Source organism: Lissotriton helveticus, chromosome 11 (assembly GCF_964261635.1).
Source record: "Lissotriton helveticus chromosome 11, aLisHel1.1, whole genome shotgun sequence".
Classification (NCBI taxonomy): Eukaryota; Metazoa; Chordata; class Amphibia; order Caudata; family Salamandridae; genus Lissotriton; species Lissotriton helveticus.
The window spans coordinates 423,989,664-424,011,490 of NC_136072.1; the positions used below are offsets into that span (position 1 = coordinate 423,989,664).

General features: G+C 42.1%; 1 protein-coding gene across 2 annotated transcripts in view; it reads left to right on the forward strand.

Annotated features, from left to right (window-relative positions):
* Nucleotides 1–19,903, forward strand: part of LOC144791256 (ephrin type-A receptor 3-like) — a 508,479-nt gene extending 488,576 nt beyond the window's left edge. For both annotated transcript variants that reach the window (XM_078665908.1, XM_078665909.1), the window contains exons 13-17: nt 8,226–8,435; nt 9,714–9,863; nt 13,684–13,877; nt 16,009–16,149; nt 17,160–19,903. In XM_078665908.1, coding sequence (XP_078522034.1) covers nt 8,226–8,435; nt 9,714–9,863; nt 13,684–13,877; nt 16,009–16,149; nt 17,160–17,259 — 795 coding nt within the window. In that variant the 3' untranslated portion in view covers nt 17,260–19,903. The remainder of the gene's footprint in view (nt 1–8,225; nt 8,436–9,713; nt 9,864–13,683; nt 13,878–16,008; nt 16,150–17,159) is intronic.
* Nucleotides 19,904–21,827: the final 1,924 nt, after the last annotated feature.

Sequence of the window (21,827 nt, forward strand, 5' to 3'; positions counted from 1 at the left end):
AGCGCTAACCGCTCCAGCAATCACCCCACAGGAAGTGCCTGGCTCTCCCTGACCCGCCCTCCGCGCAACGGTACTAGCTACCGCGTCGGACCGGGGCAGGCAGGAGGGAAATCGAGCCCAGGCTTCCTTGCTGACCAGATGTGTCGTCCTCCCCCTATTGATTCAGGGCTGAGGAGAAGTAGCACAGGTAGCGCTGAGTACTTGGCTAACACAGTAAATTTTAGCGTTTTAAAATGTGTGCTGACACAGAGATTTTGGTTCCTTAAAATGTGTGCATTTCAAAATAAAAATCCGTTTTTAAATCAACTGCAGCGTTTTTAACTCAACAGCAAACAGCATTAAAACTAGCAATTCTCTCAACACAGTAGTTTAGGCACAGCGCAAGGCACAATTCTGATACCTCTAGCGAGCAAGCGGATCGGATGACTCTGCCACCGTCACCCTACCCTACCCTACTTAGGGAGTTAACCTCTTAAAAGGTGATGGGTAGAATGCTTGAAATAATCTCAATTAAAGGTAAACACTCATGGGCTTTATTTATGAGGCTTTGCAACAGTTTTGCGCTTCCATTGCGTCACTTTTTGTGACGCATCGGCGGCGTAAAACATGCCTCCTGGTGCGTTCTATTTACAAAGTGACGCATCTAAGCAGATGCGTCACTTTGTAATTCCCTGCTTTACATTATACCTGCGTCAGGTATAATGTAGGCAGGGGGGCGTTCCCAGGTAAGTAAGCCTCTAGAAGTGACGCAGTGAAATCTACTTCACTGCGCCACTTCTAGGGTGCAAATGCGTCACAATTGTACTCCTGCTTCACAGCTAGCGTAAGACTGACGCAGGACCTTTCACATGGGCTTGCCCCATGTGAAAGGACACATTGCTGGAGTTGCTTCACTTTTGTGACACACTCCATCAATGCATCACTTTTGCGCCTACAGATACGTCAGAAATACTGACGTATCTGTAACTCCTTGCGACATGATGCATCATACAGTAAATATGACATGTCCATCATGTCGCAGGGAGGGCGCATTGAGAAGTGACGCATCGCTGCTTTCGCGCAGCGATGTGTCACTTCTCATAAATGAGGCCCTCATGACTTCAATCCAACGCATCACTTTTTTCCCTAACTTAGCCACTCTTGGAAGGGACCAACCATATGTAAAACTAGTTTTGCGTTGCTTTTGTTCCCATCAAGAGGGGACCAGGCAGGCAAATCGAGCTGACTGTTTATTTTGAAGTGGGGCCAATTATGATTGCCATTTAGGTGATAATTACCAGCAGCTGAATTTAATTCAAGCATACCACGAATCCAGTGGCAGCTGGCATATACGGGAGGATGGGGGTTGCGCGTGTGTAAAATAATATAAGATAAATGAAATAAAACCAACCAAACTCGGCGAAATCCTCACTTTGGATCTCTTCTTTCACCGACACAGAAACCGGATACTGGAACTCCCTTTGCCAATCCTGGCACTGCTCTCACCAGCATTATCGCAGCTCCAGGAATGGTGGCGGCAGCCTCAGTCGGCGCTCCACAGCGATCTGGCGACGTTGGCTTGCTGTAACTCAGTTGGCTTAAGACAGCTGGGTTAGAGATGTTTAAAGGGCGCATGTGTGGTTGGCCGTCACAAGACTGCCAGCCAAAAGGACATGCGCACTTGAAACAGTGCAATACCGACCCACCCTACCCCCTCCTGCTGTCACTTAGCAGCGCCCCGTCCCCGTCCTGACCCTCGGCTCTGGAAGGAGGATGAAAAATACAATGATAATTAATTACCATTTTATGTTTCATTTCTGAGGCTTTGGGGGTATTTTGAAGCGGGGCAACACTCCTCCGTGACAAATCCCTTTTCTGTTTTTGGAAGTGAGATGGCCTTTGTGTTGCATTGCCTCTTTCCAAGAGTGGGATGTATACCTATATTGAAAAATTGTGGCCATTGAGGGAACACCTTTCTCATTGTTATTGCCTCTTTCCAACCCCTCAGTGTCCGATTTTTTTCCCATCTTTCCTGATGTCAAATAACAGCAGCATATTTTTTGCTCCTTAATCATGCAATGAGTTTAAAAGAGTCATATCTTTTTTTTACTGTTTTTCAAGTTCACAGTGACAAATAGTGCACAGATTCTCCGTTGCAGGTAAAAGATGGTTAGATCTGCAAAGAAGGAATAAAAAAATGACTTGTTTCTACAGGGTACCCTTGTGCAGACAGAGAGAGGGGAGCTCCGCGTTCCCCAATCCGGTTTCCAGGTCTATAGCCGGTGCTGCTAAAATTCTCGCGCTTTTAATCTTCCCCAAGTGTCTAGAGCCTGTGCTGCTGAAACTTTCGCTTTTTTTCTAATCTTCCCCAAGCTCCAAACCTGGATCCAGGTTAATGCTAAAATCAATCAGCTGTAATTAGTTTGCAGCTGCTGCCTCCCGTCCTTGGCTCGGGTTTGCCGCAGCCCGCAGTCAGATCTTTAGGGAAGCGAGCTTTGTAAATCTCTCGCCATCGGCTCAGGCTTTGCACAGGGGGAGTGGGCGGAAATGGATGACAGGAGGGTAATCTGATCAATCTAACGAGGAGGAAAGTGAAGGTGAACTGCTGGGGTCATACTAGAGAAACTTTTCACCGGAGCCAAAATGGAGAAATTCATTTGCACCCTTGTTAATATCGAAAGGGCAAAAACGGGTTTGCAGTCCTTTTGCTCCTTAAAAAAAAAAAATCAAGCTTGCTGATTTCCGGGGTGTTTTTTTTTTTTGCATTGTCGTAAATGTTGTTCAATACGACTGCAGCTGTCCGAAATTATTTCCCATTCTTCTGAATACATTTGTTTAAATTATACTCGTAGAAATTGTTGTCCTTTTGCATCTATCTTGATTTTTACTCCGTGCTCTGACTTTTTGTCTTGAGTTTTTCTCCATTCTTTCATTTGTCCTTTTATATTGTCTTTATTTCTATTCTTTTCTTGCCTGATTCTTTCTTCTTCCCTTTCTACTATACCCCCTTGTTTCCCTAATGCGAACTTTTTTCCCTTTCGTTTGGTTTTCCATTTATTTTTTCTGTCTTTCTCCTTTTCCTACCTCGTCTACTTTGGTGCTATTCTTCCTTTACTTTTCCACGCTTTGTTTCTGCACGTCTCTTATTTCATCATTTCACTTTTCTTTTTATCAGCCAATTGCTTTGTTTGGGCTCCTTAACTCATCTTCACAGTAGTCCTTCACCCTCTCCACTCTCAAATGCACTATGCACTGTTCCCTCACTACTTCATCTCATCCTTCACCTTGCTGCCTGCTGTGCGGTACCTTTTTCCCCCAAAGTCTCGCCATGCCTGACCCTTACAGAAACCCTTGCTCTCTTCTTTCCTACCTTTTATATATGTTTTCTGCTGAGGTAGATGTGATTGTAAAGTAACCATTATTGTGTCCGTGTCCTAGTGCTGTAGTTGTGGCTTGACTAGAGCACTCTCCATAGTGAATATTTGGATTCTGCTCACTATAGTGTATGTATTGTATTGTATTGTAGCATTTGTTTAGCGCTTATTACCCCTATGATGGGTGCTGAAACGTTAACCCACACGTATAGCAAGTGGGTTGCATGTCACATGGAAGTTATTCTTCCCGACATGTTCTAATGTTTCAATGATCATCTTCATGGTTCTGCGACTGGTCCTTATCTATCCTGTTTGATTGAATTGTCATTATGATTGGAGTCTACGCTTCATGTACCGTGATGCTAATGCATGCTACTACTGATTCAGCGATTCCTAGGTTGACTTTTTGAGTCGGCTGAAGATTAGTGCCTAAATCCACCAGAAGAGCAACCCAAAGGCGGGTGGAACAATCTTAGAAATGCTCATCGTGAATCTTGACCAGATTAATATGTGAAGGTCATCTGAAGGCTTTTGGGTGGAGAGGCGGCGTGAAGTTGCTCCAACATGTTCCTTAGGTTTTTGGGTAGTATATGTATTGTGGTTGTTTACATTTAAGACTTTCTTATATTTAGCTGGAGGTGACATTATGGCTGCCCAATATTGGCGCCTTTATATTTGCAGGTTGGTTGAGTTTAGGGCCTGCTTTCATTTGAAGGTTGATTACATTGTGTATTACTATACTTGGACATCGGCTACATTTCGGATGCTTTGTCATTGGTGATTTTCATGTGTTAACGTGCCAAGTAGATGCCATGTGGTTGTAAATATTTGGGTTGTTTAATTGTAGGTGGTGTTTAATATGTAGGATTTGTTTACATTTGGGGTAGCACATGCTTTGTGGTTGCATATATTTGAGGTGTGCCTATTTTTGTGAGGAGGTGACGGTGAGGGCGACCTATAATAATGTGTTTATGTTTTTGTGGGTTGCCTACGTTTAGGGTTTGGTTACATTTGAGGGATGTGCACTTTTTATTGTGTTATATTTGGACACGCATAGTGTCTGGGAAACTTATATTTGGTGAGTTACTTGTGTCCTAGAGTTGCATATGCTGTAGGGCTGCTTATCCGCTTACAGGACAAGGTTGCTTAAGGTTTTAGCCTGTTAACATTTGTCTGTTATTAACTTGGGGCTTGCGTTTATTTCGATGTTGTTTACAAGGCGGGTGGGGGAGGGTTGTGTTCAGAATTGCTTGCTGTTTAGTTGCATCATATTGAGAATTACCAGCTTTTGTGGCTTGCTTAGATTTGGGGATTGTCTACATTTGGAGTTCCAAAGGTTTGGGAGGTGCTCACTTTTGAGGGGTTGTTTGTAGCTGACAGCTACAGATGGGATTTGCCTTCTTTCGAAGTTTGCTTGGCACACGGTTATTCGGTCTCAATGGCCCTTGGCCGAAATGCAGGACATTGGCTATCATCTTCTACGTAAAGACTAAGCTGTTGTGCCGTGTGACCGAGAGTTTGATGTATTTAATGTGACACCCTAAAACGAATCCTTTATACAACTGGTAAGCAACATGCATCATCAGCCCGTCTCAGTTGACGCTCACCGGCAGTGAAGCGGTTAATGGCTTCCCAGCATCATTAGCCGAGAGGGGCCGCCAGCCACGAGGAGCAGAGAGCTCTTCATTATTACATTAGCACGTCTCATTTTCAAGAGCTGACCCCCGGGTGCCACCCATTTTCAACACGCCGAACAGTGATCTATGCTCCAGGCGGATGAAACCTAACAGCCCATCCATCATGCGGTCCCAGACACACCTGCCGCTCCTCGGTACCTAATGGATGCTCTCTTAGGCTCGTCCAAAGCCAAAGACACGGCCCTCACGCGCGCCGCTTTGCACAACGGGAGGGGTTGGGGGTGTAATGGCCCTCCCCGCCACAGTTCCTATCAATGGAAATCTCATTGCCAGAGAACATTTGGGAAGTAGAGTGTGTGAGGAGGTGCGGGGGGCAGAAAGTGTAGGGCTAATGCTTTCCATCGCATTGTTTGGTACATACATAAGGGAAGAGCCAATACATTATTGTTATTGTTATTGTTAATTGTCATTTGTTAAGCGCGTTATCACCATCAGGCCTCTAAGCGCTGTCAGAGAGATCCCATATATAGTTGTCTAATGCGACCAAAAAATTATGGGCCTCATTTATGAGGCCTTGCTTCAGTTTTGCGCTTCCGATGCGTCACTTTTTGTGACGCATCGGCGGCGTAAAACATGCCTCCTGTTGCGCACTATTTACAAAGTGACGCATCTAGGCAGATGTGTCACTTTGTAAACCCCTGCGCTACATTATACCTGCGTCAGGTATAATGTATGCAGAGGGGACGTTCCCCCACAAAAAGCCTCGTAATAGTGACGCAGTGAAATCTATGAGATTTCACTGCGTCACTTTTAGGACGCTGTTGCGTCAAAATCTTGCGCCTGCCTCACAGCAGGCGTAAGACTGATGCAAGCCCTTTCACATGGGGCTTTCCCCATGTGAAAGGACCCATTGCTGGAGTTGCGTGTGACACATTCCAGCAATGCGTCACTTTTGCGCTTACAGATACATCAGAAATACTGACGTATCTGTAACTCCTTGCGCAATGATGCGTCATTTTGTAAATATGACGCATCATTGGTGTCGCAAGTAGGGCGCAATGAAAAGTGATGCATCGCTGTTTTCACGCAGCGATGCGTCACTTTTCATAAATGAGGCCCTAGGAATTCTTATTTTAGCATTTTTACGGCAAGCCGTGAATCTCTTGTGTAGACTTGTAATAGGGACTTCTTGTGTGACATGGGCGTTTGAAGGTGTACATCAGAGGAAACATGAGAAGTACACTTCTGAATGTTGGTTTATTCAGGCCAAAAAGCCCTTTGCCTGTGGACTTCAATCAGGAATAATATGGTGCAAAAGTGACACTTTTTGGTAAAAGTGACACTGCTCTTAATGTCATTGCTTTTAAAAGTCAAGGAAGAAGCGAGGGGAAATGAGTGGGGGAAAAGAGCATGGTTCTTCTAAGCGCCATTTTTTCTTTTTGTAGTTTCTGCTCAGTATGCTTCCTCTATGCCCTCAGCAGCAAATTGGATGCTGTAGATGTGCTAAAGGTGAACTGTGGGAGATCTTGTTAGTGATGCCACTTCCTCCATTACTGAAATTCTGCTGACTGGACATCTGTGTCTTTAGTGCTTTCAACAGGAAAAACTCCAAGTAGGCACTGTTGAGATGTTGTGGATTGTGCTTATTGAGCAGATCTATAAGCGTCCCACCTTATAAATACTTACCTAAATTATAGCCGAAATTCATGAAGGCAGCCTTGAAGAACATGTCCATTTTCAGGAAAAATTATAGAATTATTGAATCTCTACAGAATAATTTGCTAGTTCATCGACTTTTCCAAACAGTTTACACATTACCATTAGATTGTCTAAATTAACCAATTCCTTTAGGAGCCATCCCCACATTTATTGAGAATAAATCATTTCTGAAAGCCTGCCTCCATTCTCCTAAATGGCCCAATCCTTGAATGTCATGTTTCACGCCTGACATTCAGAACTAGGTGTGTGCAAAATCTTTTTTTTTTGTCGAAATTGTAAGCAAATCACTTGCTGGTATTTTGTGTGAAAATTGAACACGAGGGGATACCATGCATTCAGAGTATTATGAAAGACAAGAAGGATACTGTTTCAGGGAGAAAAACTCCTCCATAAAGATATTTCCTGCAAAATCTATTCTCCTGCGCGGAAAAAACATTAAGAATTTCGCGGGTATAAAAAATTTGCCCACAGAAATACCATTGATATGTTGCCACCATTTAATGTATGTTAATAGTTGCATCAATTTAACATTGTATTGTGTGCATCAATATTTCACCATCCAAACCACCACCGTCGCTGTCATTTGTTTGTTGTTCAAACATATGGAGATGCTCTTTTGTAAACAAGTTCAACACTTATGTGAGAGATGTTAGTGAATGAAAGAAAATGCCACTCAAATCGATTTGAATCATTGACTCGCCTTATGTAAGAAGAGATGTCACAAATGGTATTTGTGGAAACACAAAATATGCAACGACTTGGTTTTATAATATGCTTGTTGGTTACATAGAAATAATATATTTACTCTGCTTGCAAATTTAGAATATGGTTCTTCCTTCGCAGCAAATCGGTTTGTCTGTTCCTGTTCTGTTCTGTGGTGCAAACAGTGCAGAAGCAGTTTGCTGTATCATTTTACAAAGGGGAAATTCACTAATTCGGGCTGAACACCCCCCCCAGAACAAAGCGTTGGTGGGCAGTTAAGTGTTCAAGTCCTGTCCCCTCTCTCTCAACCTTCCATTCTCCTGAAGGCTAGTAAATTGAGTATCATGAGTGGGAAATAATGACATCAGGTATTTTAAGCGCTTTGAAATGTCTGAGATGCAACATGTAGCGCTACATAAAAATAGTGGTTTTTTTGTTTGTTAAAACTGCACCTAAAATGACTTAGAAGCAATGGATGTACTGAATGTAGTTTCACAACCTGTTTATATTTTTTCGCTGGTGCCTGGTACATAAATTACCATGTATTGGTAAAAAAAGGTGTGTTCCATTCTGTAATGGAGAGGCCTCAACAATGCTGAAAATGGAACTGCCCTATTTTTTGGTACCAGAAAAAAAATAGTGATATGACTAATAATGCCAATGTAATAAAAATGATTATGTCAATCGCGTACATTTCTTGGTCTGGTCCTTCTGTTTTGCACCCATGGTTGTGTTAAGTTTAATGCTACCCATGTGACTTTGAAGAACAGTTGAGTGTGTAAGTTCACCCTTGTTTTACCTCTATCTCCCTCAGAAGCATGATGGGCAGTTCACAGTGATCCAGCTGGTGGGGATGCTGCGAGGCATCGCCTCTGGGATGAAGTACCTCTCAGACATGAACTACGTGCACCGGGACCTGGCAGCCAGGAACATCCTGGTCAACAGCAACTTGGTCTGCAAGGTGTCGGACTTTGGGCTCTCGCGGGTGTTGGAGGATGATCCTGAGGCTGCTTACACCACCAGAGTAAGTCCAGTGGGGATTTGGTAAACTAAAGATGAGCATAGTTTTCCTACCAGAGCCAACACTTGATCCTGAGCAGATCATTTCCACCTTAAAACTTGTCCCACATGTATCATGACATTGTCTTGAATATTGGAGCAATGTAGAAGGGGCAGATGGAAGTCTGTAGCTCAGGTGATGCAAATCTTGCATGATGCTCCCAGGACAATGACTGGTTGGCGGGCACTTAGTGACTTAGGCTGAAAATGGAGGACAAGAAAGCACAGCAGGGCATATTTATCAATCATTATCAATCATTCACCCAGCTCAGCACAACAAGACACCTTGTTGCTCTGCACTGCATGAAAGGTCAGGAATGCACCGTATTTACCGTTATACGGTACATTCCTATTCTTTTCTAGTGCTGGTGCACTGTTGGCTGCCTAGCGCCAGTGCAGTCATCATTGCGTCATGTTGCAAGGGTGCCTGCATTGTTGGCAGGATTGTTTTGTACAGGAAGGGACACCTTTGTGCACAATGAAAATTCTGAGAGGCATTTTCCTCTCTCTTGGTGTGCAGCAGAAAAGAGGAAAAAACGAGAAACAAAGACATTTTCTCCTCGTTACACCTCACCTGGGGAGGTGTAGCATTGTGATGCATTCCCAGGTATTCTACTAATGGTAACACTGGGAATGCAACACAATCCATGAATGGATGATTGGAAACACCCAGGCTCCACCCATTGAACGAATGTCTGGGTCAGAGTAATGCAAGGCAGTGATTTTCACTACTTTGCATTACTGTAGATTCATCAAGTCATGCATGGCTTTGATCAATGTCACTTATGTTTTGATTGACCCTTGCCCCCCCTTGTGTGGAACAAGGGAGACTCAAAATACTTGCTAATTAACACAGTATTTTTAATTCCTATTATGCATTGAGTTAGGGATGAATCCTAAAACTAAGTAACGTTTACAGATTCTTCAACAGTCATGTAGTTTGACAGACTTGAAGGCCAGTGAATTTATTCTGTTGTCACTTTGTGTGTATACAATCCTTATTTACACATCTTAAATAAAAACAAGAATATGAAATGCATTCTCTTTTCTAGAGGTCAACAAGGATATTGTGACATAGAACTCATGCTCAATAAAGTTCTTACTGTACAACTTACACATAACCAGTCCAATTAGTCTCCCATATGGACTGTCAATGACTATATCCTATACTGTGGTAGTTAAATACATTGAAGGAAACCGCCAGACTGGAATAGTAGTAACACATGTGTTTACTGTTTTCTAGGGGGGGAAGATTCCTATCCGGTGGACAGCACCAGAAGCCATTGCTTACCGCAAGTTCACCTCAGCCAGTGATGTTTGGAGTTACGGAATAGTAATGTGGGAAGTGATCTCCTATGGAGAGCGACCATATTGGGAAATGTCCAATCAGGATGTGAGTTCACTCTATGTTCTCCTAAGTCTTTCTGTCAATGCAAGTGAGAGTGTGTGATGCCTATGAAAGTTGTTAAACATTAGGTAAGGAATAATTGTTCCCCATTCAGTAAAGTCCAGTAAATTATAATACTGGAACTAGGCTAGTGGAGCATTTACTCCTCCCAGGTTACTGCAATAAAGGTTACAACTTCACCACAATAGCGTTTTTATCCTTGTTGTCTGAGTAATACTATCACATCAAAACTTGTCTGTGTAGTTGTGAAATAGCAACCACCACAGTAGGTGATTCTTTTATTCATTGTGGCCTTTATTACAAGAGGCCTGTAATTTTGGAAGCTTGTGTTGGACCTTGCCCTCTCTGCAGGGTCACCTCAAACCTTTAGCTTTTTCCCTCCATTTTTTCTCGATTCATTTTTGTTGTCCTTAGGATTCTGTGCACTTTACCATTGCTAACCAGTGCTAAAGTGCTTGGGCTCTATGCTTAAAACTTGGTAACGTAGGCCTATGCCCAATTGGCATTTTTAATTTACTTTTAAGTCCCTATTAAAGAGCACTACATGTGCCCAAGACCTGTAACCAAAATGCCACTAGTGGGCCTGCAGCACTGATTGTCCCACCCACTTAAGTAGCCCTTTATTCTTGTATCAGGCCTGCAATCGCAGAGCCTGTGTGTGCTGTTTTAAACTGCCATTTTGACTTGGCAAAACAAATCGTTTGCCAGGCCCAAACCTTCTTTTTGTTAAAACATATAAGTCATCCCTTAGGTCAGGGTGCAATGAATTTAAAACATTAGACATGTACTTTTAAGTTTACAAGTCCTGGTAGTGAAAAACTCTTAATTTCTTTTTTCACTATGTCAAGGCCCATCTCTCTAATAGGATTACATTGGAGTTGCCTTAATATACTTTATTAGTGTCATTTCCGAATGGGAATAGATAATTAGTACATGTTTGGAATCTTTGGAATTGGGGCCATAATTAAAAAAATCCACTCCTAGAAAGTTGGCATTTTTTTGTGCCCTTAGCCTTTTTGAGGATGAAGCCTGGGCTGAATCGCGTGTCTAGGTGTAACTGACAGTTATACTTTTGGAATTCCTCCCAGACAGTCACACAGTAGAAGGATTAGTTGTGCCTGACAGGTCCATCTGCTGCCAGAATGACAAGGCGGAGTTGAGCACAGCCCCACTTACACCTGAATAGCCTGTGCTCTGGCTTCACACAAAGGGCCTAACAACCATGCATTGTCACCTGCCAGGGCAGAAGAGGCAGGAAATTCCATGCACTTCAAAGCCACTGTCTAGAAGCATTTCCCACCTTCCAGAACCAGGGCACTAGTGGATAAAAGAAGGAACTCAGCCACCAACTCTTCAGTACACTTCTGAACCTGTGGAATGTCTGCAAGGAAAGAATGGCTGCTGTGTTGCTGAAAGGACTGCCACTCTGCTGGACTCAACCATTAAGGAGCTACTGCCCTGCTGTGCTCACCCGCAGCCTGCCACCCTCTTGCCTTGGGAGAAAGAACTGGACATGCAACAAATCCTGAACCCAGGACTCAAGAGTGACTCAAAGGGCAAGTCTGCTGGCCTCCTGATCCGAGTAACAGGTATATATAAAGTGCTCCCCTACAGCTCCTGGACCCACCTTCAGCGAGTTCTTGACACCAAAGTGGTGCCCCTGAGGTCCTGGACCCTTGGTGATGCTCAGTTGTCTCCTAGATAAAGCTTTTCGGTTAAATGCGGAAATTTGAAAATGCCACTTTTCGAAAGTTAAAAGAACAAATGATGGACAGAATGCTGAACAATGCAAGAATTCACCCACCTGTCAAGAGATCTGGGATAAATCCATCGTTCTTTAACTCCACATGCCACCCCAGTTTGGTCCCAGCCATATGCAAATCAGTCTTGACCCTGCTCCTCATGGGAACAGTGCAGCCCGAACTGCCAAGCCAGGTCCTCCCTAGACCATAAACAAACATCCTGGGGCTGGTTTCGAAGGATTAGGCCAGACCTTTGCAGTGGAGAATGTGGAATTCATTAGGCAAATCGGACCAGGAATTACTCATCCCATGGTAGATCATTATTATTTAGGATATTTTTAGCTTTCAATCTTGACTCATGATTAATATGACATACCCAGCATTAATTAGGCTTGTGGTAATTAACACCCCTGTTTCTTAGACATTTTTAGATGTCCATGTCTGGCCACACACATACAACAAAGTTTTTTTCCTTCTTTTGTTATGGAATGCTTCATACTTATTCTCAACCCGTTCCTGAGTGTGTTTAATTTTGGCAAATAAGGGAACATTCCCTATTCCAATTCCAGAAGACCATAATACATGAATAAGTACGGAAACAGGATCAAAAGTTGGGCCTCCTGGGTGGATGATTTTCACTTTTGCCACTAGACAAACCCACTCCCTTTTGAAGTAGGTGCATTGCACATGATTCTCTTGGCTTCTCATCGATCTCTACAGCCAAGGTTTTCCTAGCATTTGACAAAAATGCGAGAGAGATTACGTTTTCTCACCAAAAATTAAATCTGTTGTATTTCAATGAAAAGAAAAAGGAGGAACACTTTTTTGACTGTGACAGGCAATACACCACTTACATTTAATTTACAACAGCCATATGCAAATAGAATACCTGCACTGGAGCCCAAGGGCCATGAAGAATGTTTTGTTTTCACTGATTCTTCATTACAGCGTTTTTGATAGCCTCCACTCTATTGTGGAGAAGCTACAAGTCTTGTTGATTTTCCTCGGTGGAGTTTACTTCCTCTATCCTTCCCTGGGTGCCAAGCAAAGTATTGCATTCTATTTTTAAATACCAGGAAACAAGGACAACCCCTACTATGAGAAAATAGGGAAGAGGGAAGTCACAGTCAGTAAGCAAAACAATGAGACTTCTCTAGAGATATTCTTGTAATGACCCATTCCAACCACTCTAAACTGAAACAGTAATATCTAATCCTTACATTTATTCATTGTAAAAACCAAGTGATTGATATTCTGAAAAACTAATATTTTAAACTTGGATATTCTTACAAACTATCTCAGTATTTTCTACTATACATTAAAGACTCAGTTAAACAGTGGATGAGGCATTGTCTCTAATATACAGAAAGATAAATGTACATTGGATTTATGTTAGTCAGTCGGTCTTTACCATTTCGTCAGTGCCATAGTTCATCTGTAGCAAAGGATGGGACAACCTCCTTCAGGACTCTAATCAGAGAGTGAGTATAATGGAGAAGCCCAATCGCGTTGACTTTCTAGTATTGCTTTTATATATGGTGCTCCTTTCGAGGTCGGAGATGTAATTTTTCTATAACCAGAGTAAGACAGGATTATTTAATTACCTATCCTTCATGTTTCCTTTCTAGACTTCTAGTAACATTTCAAATATTTTAGAGAGAGACAAGTCTATTCTGAATTATAAGCCTTATATTTAAGGCAACCTTATTTTCCCATTGAAGTGTGCCACAACACCTTCAAGGTCTCCCACCCATGTTTTATATACCTACTATGCCACCGGACAAAGAAAACTGTTTGCATTGTGGGAAAGGTTTTAAATGATAATATATCTAGCGTAATTCCATAATTTCCCTACACATTTTCTTTCCTTTCAGTATCATAGAGTTAAAAAAATATTATCAAGTGACCCACCAGAACTTTCAAATGTGATTGCAACTCAATTATAATAGAATTTGCTCCTAAATGCTTTAAGTATTCTATCACATTTTTCCAATTACAATGTTTCAGGCCAACCTGTTTAGGTGTGAGCTTTAAAGGCCTCTTTCTGCTTTGTCTTTCTCTAGGTGATAAAGGCCATTGATGAAGGTTATCGTCTCCCTCCTCCAATGGATTGCCCCATCGTCCTTCACCAGCTCATGCTGGACTGTTGGCAGAAGTCCCGTAGCGACCGCCCCAAATTTGGCCAGATCGTAAACATACTGGACAAGTTCATTCGCAACCCCAGCAGCCTCAAGCAGCTGGCCAACACCTGTGCATGGTAAGAATTGAGGCAGACCTGTCATGGTTTGTTTCCCCCACGGTATTGGCAGACTTTTGGTCATTCCACGTTACTCTTTAATGTGGAGTTCTGTTCAAATTGCTGCATGGTGGAATTTGTCTCCCTTGAGGCTACAGAAAATGCTGGCTGGCGAGCGAGATTTGGCATCACTTAGCTCAATTTTTGAGCACAGGCAATCACAGGCGGCTGCGGTCAGAGGAATGCTTCTCGAGTAGATTTGTTGCACCTTGAGTAGATTTTGTACTTGAGAGGCAGCAAAATCAACTTGAAAGGCCGGCAGCTCTTGCACAGTGCATGGTACAGTTTGCTCTGATTTTCAGTGTTGTTCACGCTACCCATGCTAAATTGCAGCACAAGCTGCATATTTCCCAACCGTTGGTGGAACTTCGCAGAAAATCACAGAGCTTTTATGGAATTCTGTAGAACTGCGCAGAGTGAAACTGCGTGAACTCCACCCACCCCCTACCTGTAGGTTGGGCGACCCGCAAAGGCGTGTCTGTAAACGTGTGTCATTTGTGGAAGGTGATACAGATTAACAGAGTGAAAATCGAACTCACTCAATCAAACTAATGAAAGAACAGAAACAGTTTGGGTTTCCTTGTAAAATACTATGATCAGCTGAGTTGGTGATTTATTGCTCAGCTCCTTGCTCTCAGGCAGGGGTGCTTGTCTGTACATGGAACAGTTAGATACTAATGCATGTTAGTACCATATGGAGAGTTAGAAAGAAAGATTCCTTTATCCCCCAGAACATTTTGTCACTAGTAAATCAACCCCCTTCTCAATAGCCTTTATTCCATCAACTATGTATGGCCAATTCTATTTGACTTTCAGGGTCGTACAATTGAAGCAGAAATAAAAGGACACCCTTAGGGCCTGATTACGACCTTACAGTTACAGCAGAGTGGTGGCACGATGGTGCAAACCGCCGTGCTACCACTACGCAGAAGGTCGCCGACCGCCTGGCCAGATTAATACTTTTCAGTGGTCTGGTGGGTGGGTGGCATGGCGGTTCCCCCTGCGGTGCCCTTTAAAAGGTGGTGGTGCCTTTTAAAAGGGCACTGGCATGGGAACGCCTCAAAGGTTCCTGCATGGCCTCAAAAATCCGTAGTGTGCAAGAATCTATTTGCACATATTATGCCCTACTGTGTGCGTCCACATATGTCTGAGGCACTTGTGGGCCTTGTAGGGTCCTCTTTGTTTCCTCTCTGCCAGGCTTTTCACAGTGGTGTAACCACCATGAAAAGCCCAGCTGAGAGGAAACTCGTCATATGCGTGGCGGGACCGTGGCAGTACCGTGGCGGTCCCGCCAAGCACATTGTGGCTTCTGACTGCCACTCATAAGCCAGGGAAGGGCGGTTCCCTGGCGGAGCTGGTGGTCCTTGTGCGTTCTGACTGCCCGAGACGTAATCGGGCTGTTGGACCACCGGTGCGGTTGTGGCTGGATCCCCCACCGCCCCGCCACCATGAGTCTGGCGGTCCGAGGACCGCCAGACTCATAATGGGGCCTTTAGTGTTTACAACTAATGCCTAGTCACTAAAGGCCCAGTTTAGAGCAGAGTTGAGTTGCTGCTGTACAGTATTCAGCAAATGACACCATAAAACATTGTGCTGTAAAATTGCATTGATGTTCAATGTTGTCCAATGTTGCCTCTTGTGATGCGGAAATCACACAAGAGTTATGCGCTTCAAGTACAAACTTTCCACTAGAAAATATTTTATGGGAAACAATCTAGAGTAAAAGACTTATAGTTGTAAAATGCAGCTGATAAGTGGTTTAAAAAAAAATGGTCTTGTGATTGGTCCCACCCACCTAGGTTAAATCAATAATGCCAACAAACAGTTGAAGGGCGAGGCATGGCAATTCACTAACATAACACAAGTAATGTATTTTCTGCTCTGGTATAATTAGGAACCCAGTTTCTTGCTCGGTCACTGGTACATGAAGAATGACATCAAGGATATTCCAGACGTACCAACACAAAAACCAATAGAAAAATATGAATGAGACTTATAATTGACCCTCTCCAAATCATGAAAGTGACCTTAATGAATACTCAAGAATATAAAAGGATTCACTATGCATCTCCATGTCTCTTGTCTCTTGCAGGCAGGATCCGAGTTTGCAAGACGCCTTTCCAATAACGACCATCGATGAGTGGCTGGAAGCCATCAAGATGACACAATACAGGGACAACTTCACCATGGCAGGATATGTCACCCTGGACTCTGTGGTGTTCTTAAACAGCAGGTGAAGTTCAAAGCTTTGCATCTGAGGAAATGCTGCTCTTTACAAATAGGCTTACAATAATGAGAGGTTAAGAGAAATTACAACGCTGGTACATGCTGAGCAATTCATTTACAACCTATGTTGGAGAAAGATGGTACTGGATACTTTTATTTTCTTGCATTTCTATTGGAATTCGAGAACTCATATTGGTGGTACTTGGCCAAGCCTTCACTCTCAAACTTAACACCATGCTGAGTACCTCTACATGGATTCTATTCAAGAGAAAGATACAAATTGGCCTCTAGCATGACAGCTCTGCACTAAGCCTTAAAAGAATAACAAGTGGCTGTACATCTACTCTGATTTGCCTGTTCAGTTTGTGGTAAAAATCTATTAGGATTTGTCATACTCATTAAATTCTCACGTGTTGATTAGTTGAGGGTACAAACAACTTGTGCCAGGATTACAAAGATGAATACCATGAAGGGACACCATCATTCATGATAAAGTAGTGCAGTGTAATAAAATGTAACTTTAATGGCTAAATTCCATATATATGTATGTTTGTATGTGATATATATACATATATCAAAAAACGAGAGGAACCCTTGGTTACCCAAAGGACTAGGGTTCAGACAAGAACTATTATCAAATGGGGTCCTCTGGGAGACATAAACCATTAAATGTCAATAATTTCTCACTTTCATTCAGCATACTCCAAATCCATACTATTCAACACCACTCTCAATGTTGCCCTCCAAGTCGCCCAAGTATTTTCACAAAACCTAATTGTATATCAAAATGATTTTAAAATGTATTATTACAAAACTTCTTAAAATTATTCCATGAAGATAATCATTCTAGTACAAAACTTCATGATCATTTTATTACAATACCAACAACATGAAATCCCATTTAAAATAACCAACATCATGAAATCACATTTAAAATAACATGGATCAGCATCCAATTAGCTAATTCAGAAGAAAATGTGGGCCACATAATGACCATTTCTTTTTTTTGCTTTTCAGTGAGCTCAGCAAAATAGGCATCACACTGGCTGGCCACCAGAAGAAGATTCTCGCCAGTGTACAGAACCTTCAGGCTCAGGGGATGCACCTTCAAGTATAACAATACTCTTCACTAACTTGGACAAAGACTGCTGCATTCTGCCTGAGGCTGTGTATTATTAGTACATACCAAACAGCTTTACTGCTCACAAACTTGTGGACCCAATAGGACCTGTGAGAGCTGGGTTCTAAACCACCTTTGTAGCACCAAAATGGATGTGCACCAAATGGGTGAAGGATCCAACACTGTTGACATTGGGACTTTCTCTTATACTGAAAATGGTGTCCGGGAAAGAATGTCAGTGGGGTTGTCGAAAGAAACAGGACTTTGCCAGGGAGGGTAAGGTAGTGTGAAAAGATGATAATCTCATCCAATGACTCCATTGTTTAGAACTGGATTTTAGACAGCAGAATTTCTTCCAATAAGCAATCTTCACCAACAGGAAGGGCCTGTTCTGTATAGGATGCTGGTTGGTTAGGCAGCAAAGGGAGAGAAGTATGAAGCTGCTGTGCATAATATTTACGCAACACGGTACAAGCTTGTAAGTTGTCTCCAGCATGAAGAACTTGCTTGATGTCCTCCCATGCTTGGTTGATGTCATTGCAAGCTCCTGCGTTGAACACAAACAAGGAGAAGAAGGGTAACAGTCAAGTTTCCCTCAAGATTATCTATAAAGTCTTTCATCTGTGAAGAGCAACTCTGTATTCTTTCTTTGGCCCTGTTTTTGGCATGCAACTCAAGGAAGCCTTGGCAAAATTCAAATTTGGGACAAGAAACCTGGCGAGGACCATTATGTGCTGGAATTTCTACATGACTAGTTTGTCACCTGAAGACAATTGGATAAGGCAGATGAGATCAAGAAAATGATGAGACTGGGAAAGAGCTGGATGGCCACTCATCCCATGCTCTGGATATGGAACCTTTGTGATAAAATATAAATATTAAATCCATTTGTGACTAAAAATTCTGGTTTGCACCTCCCTTGAACGTCATCCATAGGGGTGGGAGATCTTTTTGATGAATTGTAATTGTCTCACCCCATTTTGTCCATGTTTTTAATTTAAATTAAATAGTAGTGAAAACTCCTATGTCAAAACATTACACTATCAGAGAAGGCGTGATATTGTGGTAGATACAATGTGTTATACTCCAAGTAACTGCAACTAGAGAAAAGTTATGTTATTTTGTAAGCTAATAACACAAGAACTGCTGCAAGGCACCATCACAGGATAGATTGACTTTCATCACAACCAATTTCCTTCATCTTCGTCCCAAGAAACGTCCTGTGACTTTTTTGCTGATGTAAACATGTGATCATATCATACAATGTACAATGCCTTCCGCTGCCCCTACGGTTCCCACCGATGCACAGCTTTTAATTTGCTTCCATTTCAGATTGTCACCATGCCTGATGTGGGATAGAAGCATTGCTTGTAGACAACACTCTCTGGAGATTAAATGTTTTCTCTGGATCATTAATTAAACCATCTGGGAGATACCTCATAAAAGGTTCATTAAGATTAGTGTATATTTCCTCCACTAGGGGATAGATCACTGATTAACTGAGATCACTGTCTTTTTTGGGGCATTGAATTCAATATTTGAGGTGAAAAGACCTGATCTGTTGGATGCTGGACACCAATACAACTTCTGTTTTGAGATTCTTAGCCTGCCTTCTCCACATCTGTGCCTCACTGGGAAAAAATAGGACAGAATGAAAAGAGGAACATGAAGGGATAGTGTATAAGGTTTTTGGTTGCCACACAAAACTGTCCTACACTTCATGGCCATGGGCAGCTAAATTCAGTAAATAGTTATACCCTTTTATAAGACACACCACACGTGATTGTTTAAACATATTCATTTAATTGTGATGTATAACACGTGTCACCTCATCACAGGAAGGTGAGAGGAATTGTTGAATCAGCAATAGTGAGGTAGAAAGCAGACGTTCGACTTAACTATCTGGAAGACCGACCAGTATGAAAAAGAGGCATTTACAACATTGAAGGAAGGTGGCCTAAAAGTTGCCATTAGCTATTTCTTATTCATAGTGACTGGTGGTTGTGAATTGACTACCTTGAGAAGTTTATTATCAGTATAAGAAAGATGTATGATACACTAGGGGTAAATGGAAACAGAGTTGGCGAAGCAGTGATATTTTGAGCATCCATGACAGAATTATCATTAGAGATTAAAGATCAGAAGTTGTATAATGAAATGAAATGTCTCCAACACTGGAATCTAAGTCACGGTGTGAAAATTGATACATGTGTAGGGTAGAACATTTCAGTAAAAATCACTCAGTATCCTACTTGACCAAGAAAGTGTCAAGACTTTGAAAAGACCCTTTGCGACATCTCCTGTAGTTTGGTACCCTGACCACACCAAACGCATTGCATGGAAAGCATCCTTTATTGGAGAATATTGGCATTGGTGTACAGTGGATCAGAGAGACCTGCATGTCCAGCACTAGTTGATCTATTATGACACTGTAAAAACGTTGATTTTGTAGGAAAAACACAAAAAGTGCATTCAGCATCACTACTCTTGTTGGGAACTGTTTATTAGTAAACTGTTATTAGTATCTGAACAAACGCCAACATAAACCCCTCAATCTTTCTTTGGTCAAATTTGTGATCATGAGAAGACCTCATCTTATAGCTTGAGTTTTCACTAAATACACTAGTGCACTGCTTCTAAGTCGGGAAACATCCTTTACGACGCAACTTTTACCACACAGTGCCTTTACAATGCAGGTTTTTCAACGCAAGTCATTACAACGAATTGCGCTGGGGGGCGCTCTAGGCTAGGTAATAGTTTAATTTACTATCCAACACCTTCCCTACTATCCACGGGGACTGGAGTTGGAATAGTAAATTAAACTATTCACTATCCAGCACCCCCCAACGCAAGTCGGTATAACGACTTGCGTTGAAAAACCTGCGTTGTAAAGGCATGCATAGTAAATGCATGCGTTGTAACAACGTACATCCTTCTAAGTCAATCACACTAACTCAGCATACTCTGCCTTCTACGCGCACCCAGTTACCTCTAAAAGGCCAGGCCACTTAAGACTTCATCTCTCAAACTTAGATCAAACCCACTCCACCATGACCAACAGCTTTATCTATACAAGACCAAAACCTCCATCAGTACTTGTTCTTATGAAAAAGCTTTACTGCTGTGGCGGTAGAACATCAGTATAACCCCTGCATCTGAAAAAACATGTTATGAAACTGTTCTTCTTTTGTAGTGGTACCTTGATCATAGACAAATGTTAATACATGCAGAGGCTTAGAATAAGGTAGGTCTGGCTAAGGCATAGAAAACATCCTCTGCACTTTCAGGATATCTAATTGCTTAGTGTTTCTTTAGTTTCTTCTGTAAGGAGGGCCATCTGCTCTCCAATGTTGATTTACTTGTACAACACATTGAAACCAATCTGAGATGAGTTGTGCTATATAAAGTAAATAATAAATAGGACTTTAGTTTGCAGGTAATATATTAAATGAAGAACAACAAAATCCACACTGGTTGCTCAATGCTCACCTTTATGTAAGGGGTTTGTCGATGTAGCTAAAAGGGACTTTTGCAAAAGCACAGCTATTGTCTTAGGTTAAAAAGATGAGCTGTCTAATAAGCAAATTCACTTGTGCTAGGCTATTTCAGTGACATTTTGAAAATCAGTCTTGGTTCTTCAATAACGTATAACCCATAAGCGACAATGGTGCAGGTGAGAGCATGTGAACAGTAAACTGCTGTAGCCTAGACATTTAATTTTCCAAGAATAAAAAAAATAAACAGTGAGTGATCCAACAACATACCAGTCATACCTCTTATGAGAAAAGCATTTGTCAAATCGTCACTAAGTAATTGCAGATGCCCAAGTATCAGCTGGACATGCACAACTATACACTATGCTAATGTGCAGAGCGGTTCAAATGAAAGAACATCCTTTACAAGTGTTTCTCCAGTGGACATCTGAACACATTTTTGAGTCAGCTGATCTTTATAGTCTTGGTGGAAAGTGTTGAGATATGAGCATGCTGAGGCTATATTGTGCACAATATTTTATTCAGTGAGGGAATAAAGGGATCTGATGCAGCGGCATGCAGTATACACGTGTGGTTAACTTGGGTACCTGTAATTGCATGTTTGACGCACACAGATCCACCTTGATCCCAGTGTACATTTCTGCTCAACATGCAGTCTCACCTAATGTATTTTAGAAATGTTTCACGCGTAAAAACACTTTTCCAGATATTTTTTAAGTCAGTCGTAGGAGCCCTTTAACAGTCTGCTGTCTGCAGTGGACCATTGTATCTTCTCTCTGTTGACTTGGACAACCAATTATTACTGTACAGCTGGGTGCGAGTCCAGCTCTTTGTCTTTCAAAAGTGGGCTAGCAGTGGAACCAGTCACTCACCCAACTACGCAAGGGTGAAAGTGCATAGTGGGAGTAGCACGAGCGCCCCAAGTTCACATTATGTTTATGGATCCCTGTAAATTCTTCGACCAAATGTTGCTTTTGGCCAGATTCAGATTTATATTTTTGGAAGGATCTCTTGTGAAAATGTGCTTTGTGGGACCTCGTGCTATTTCTCTAGTGTTCCACACACTGCACT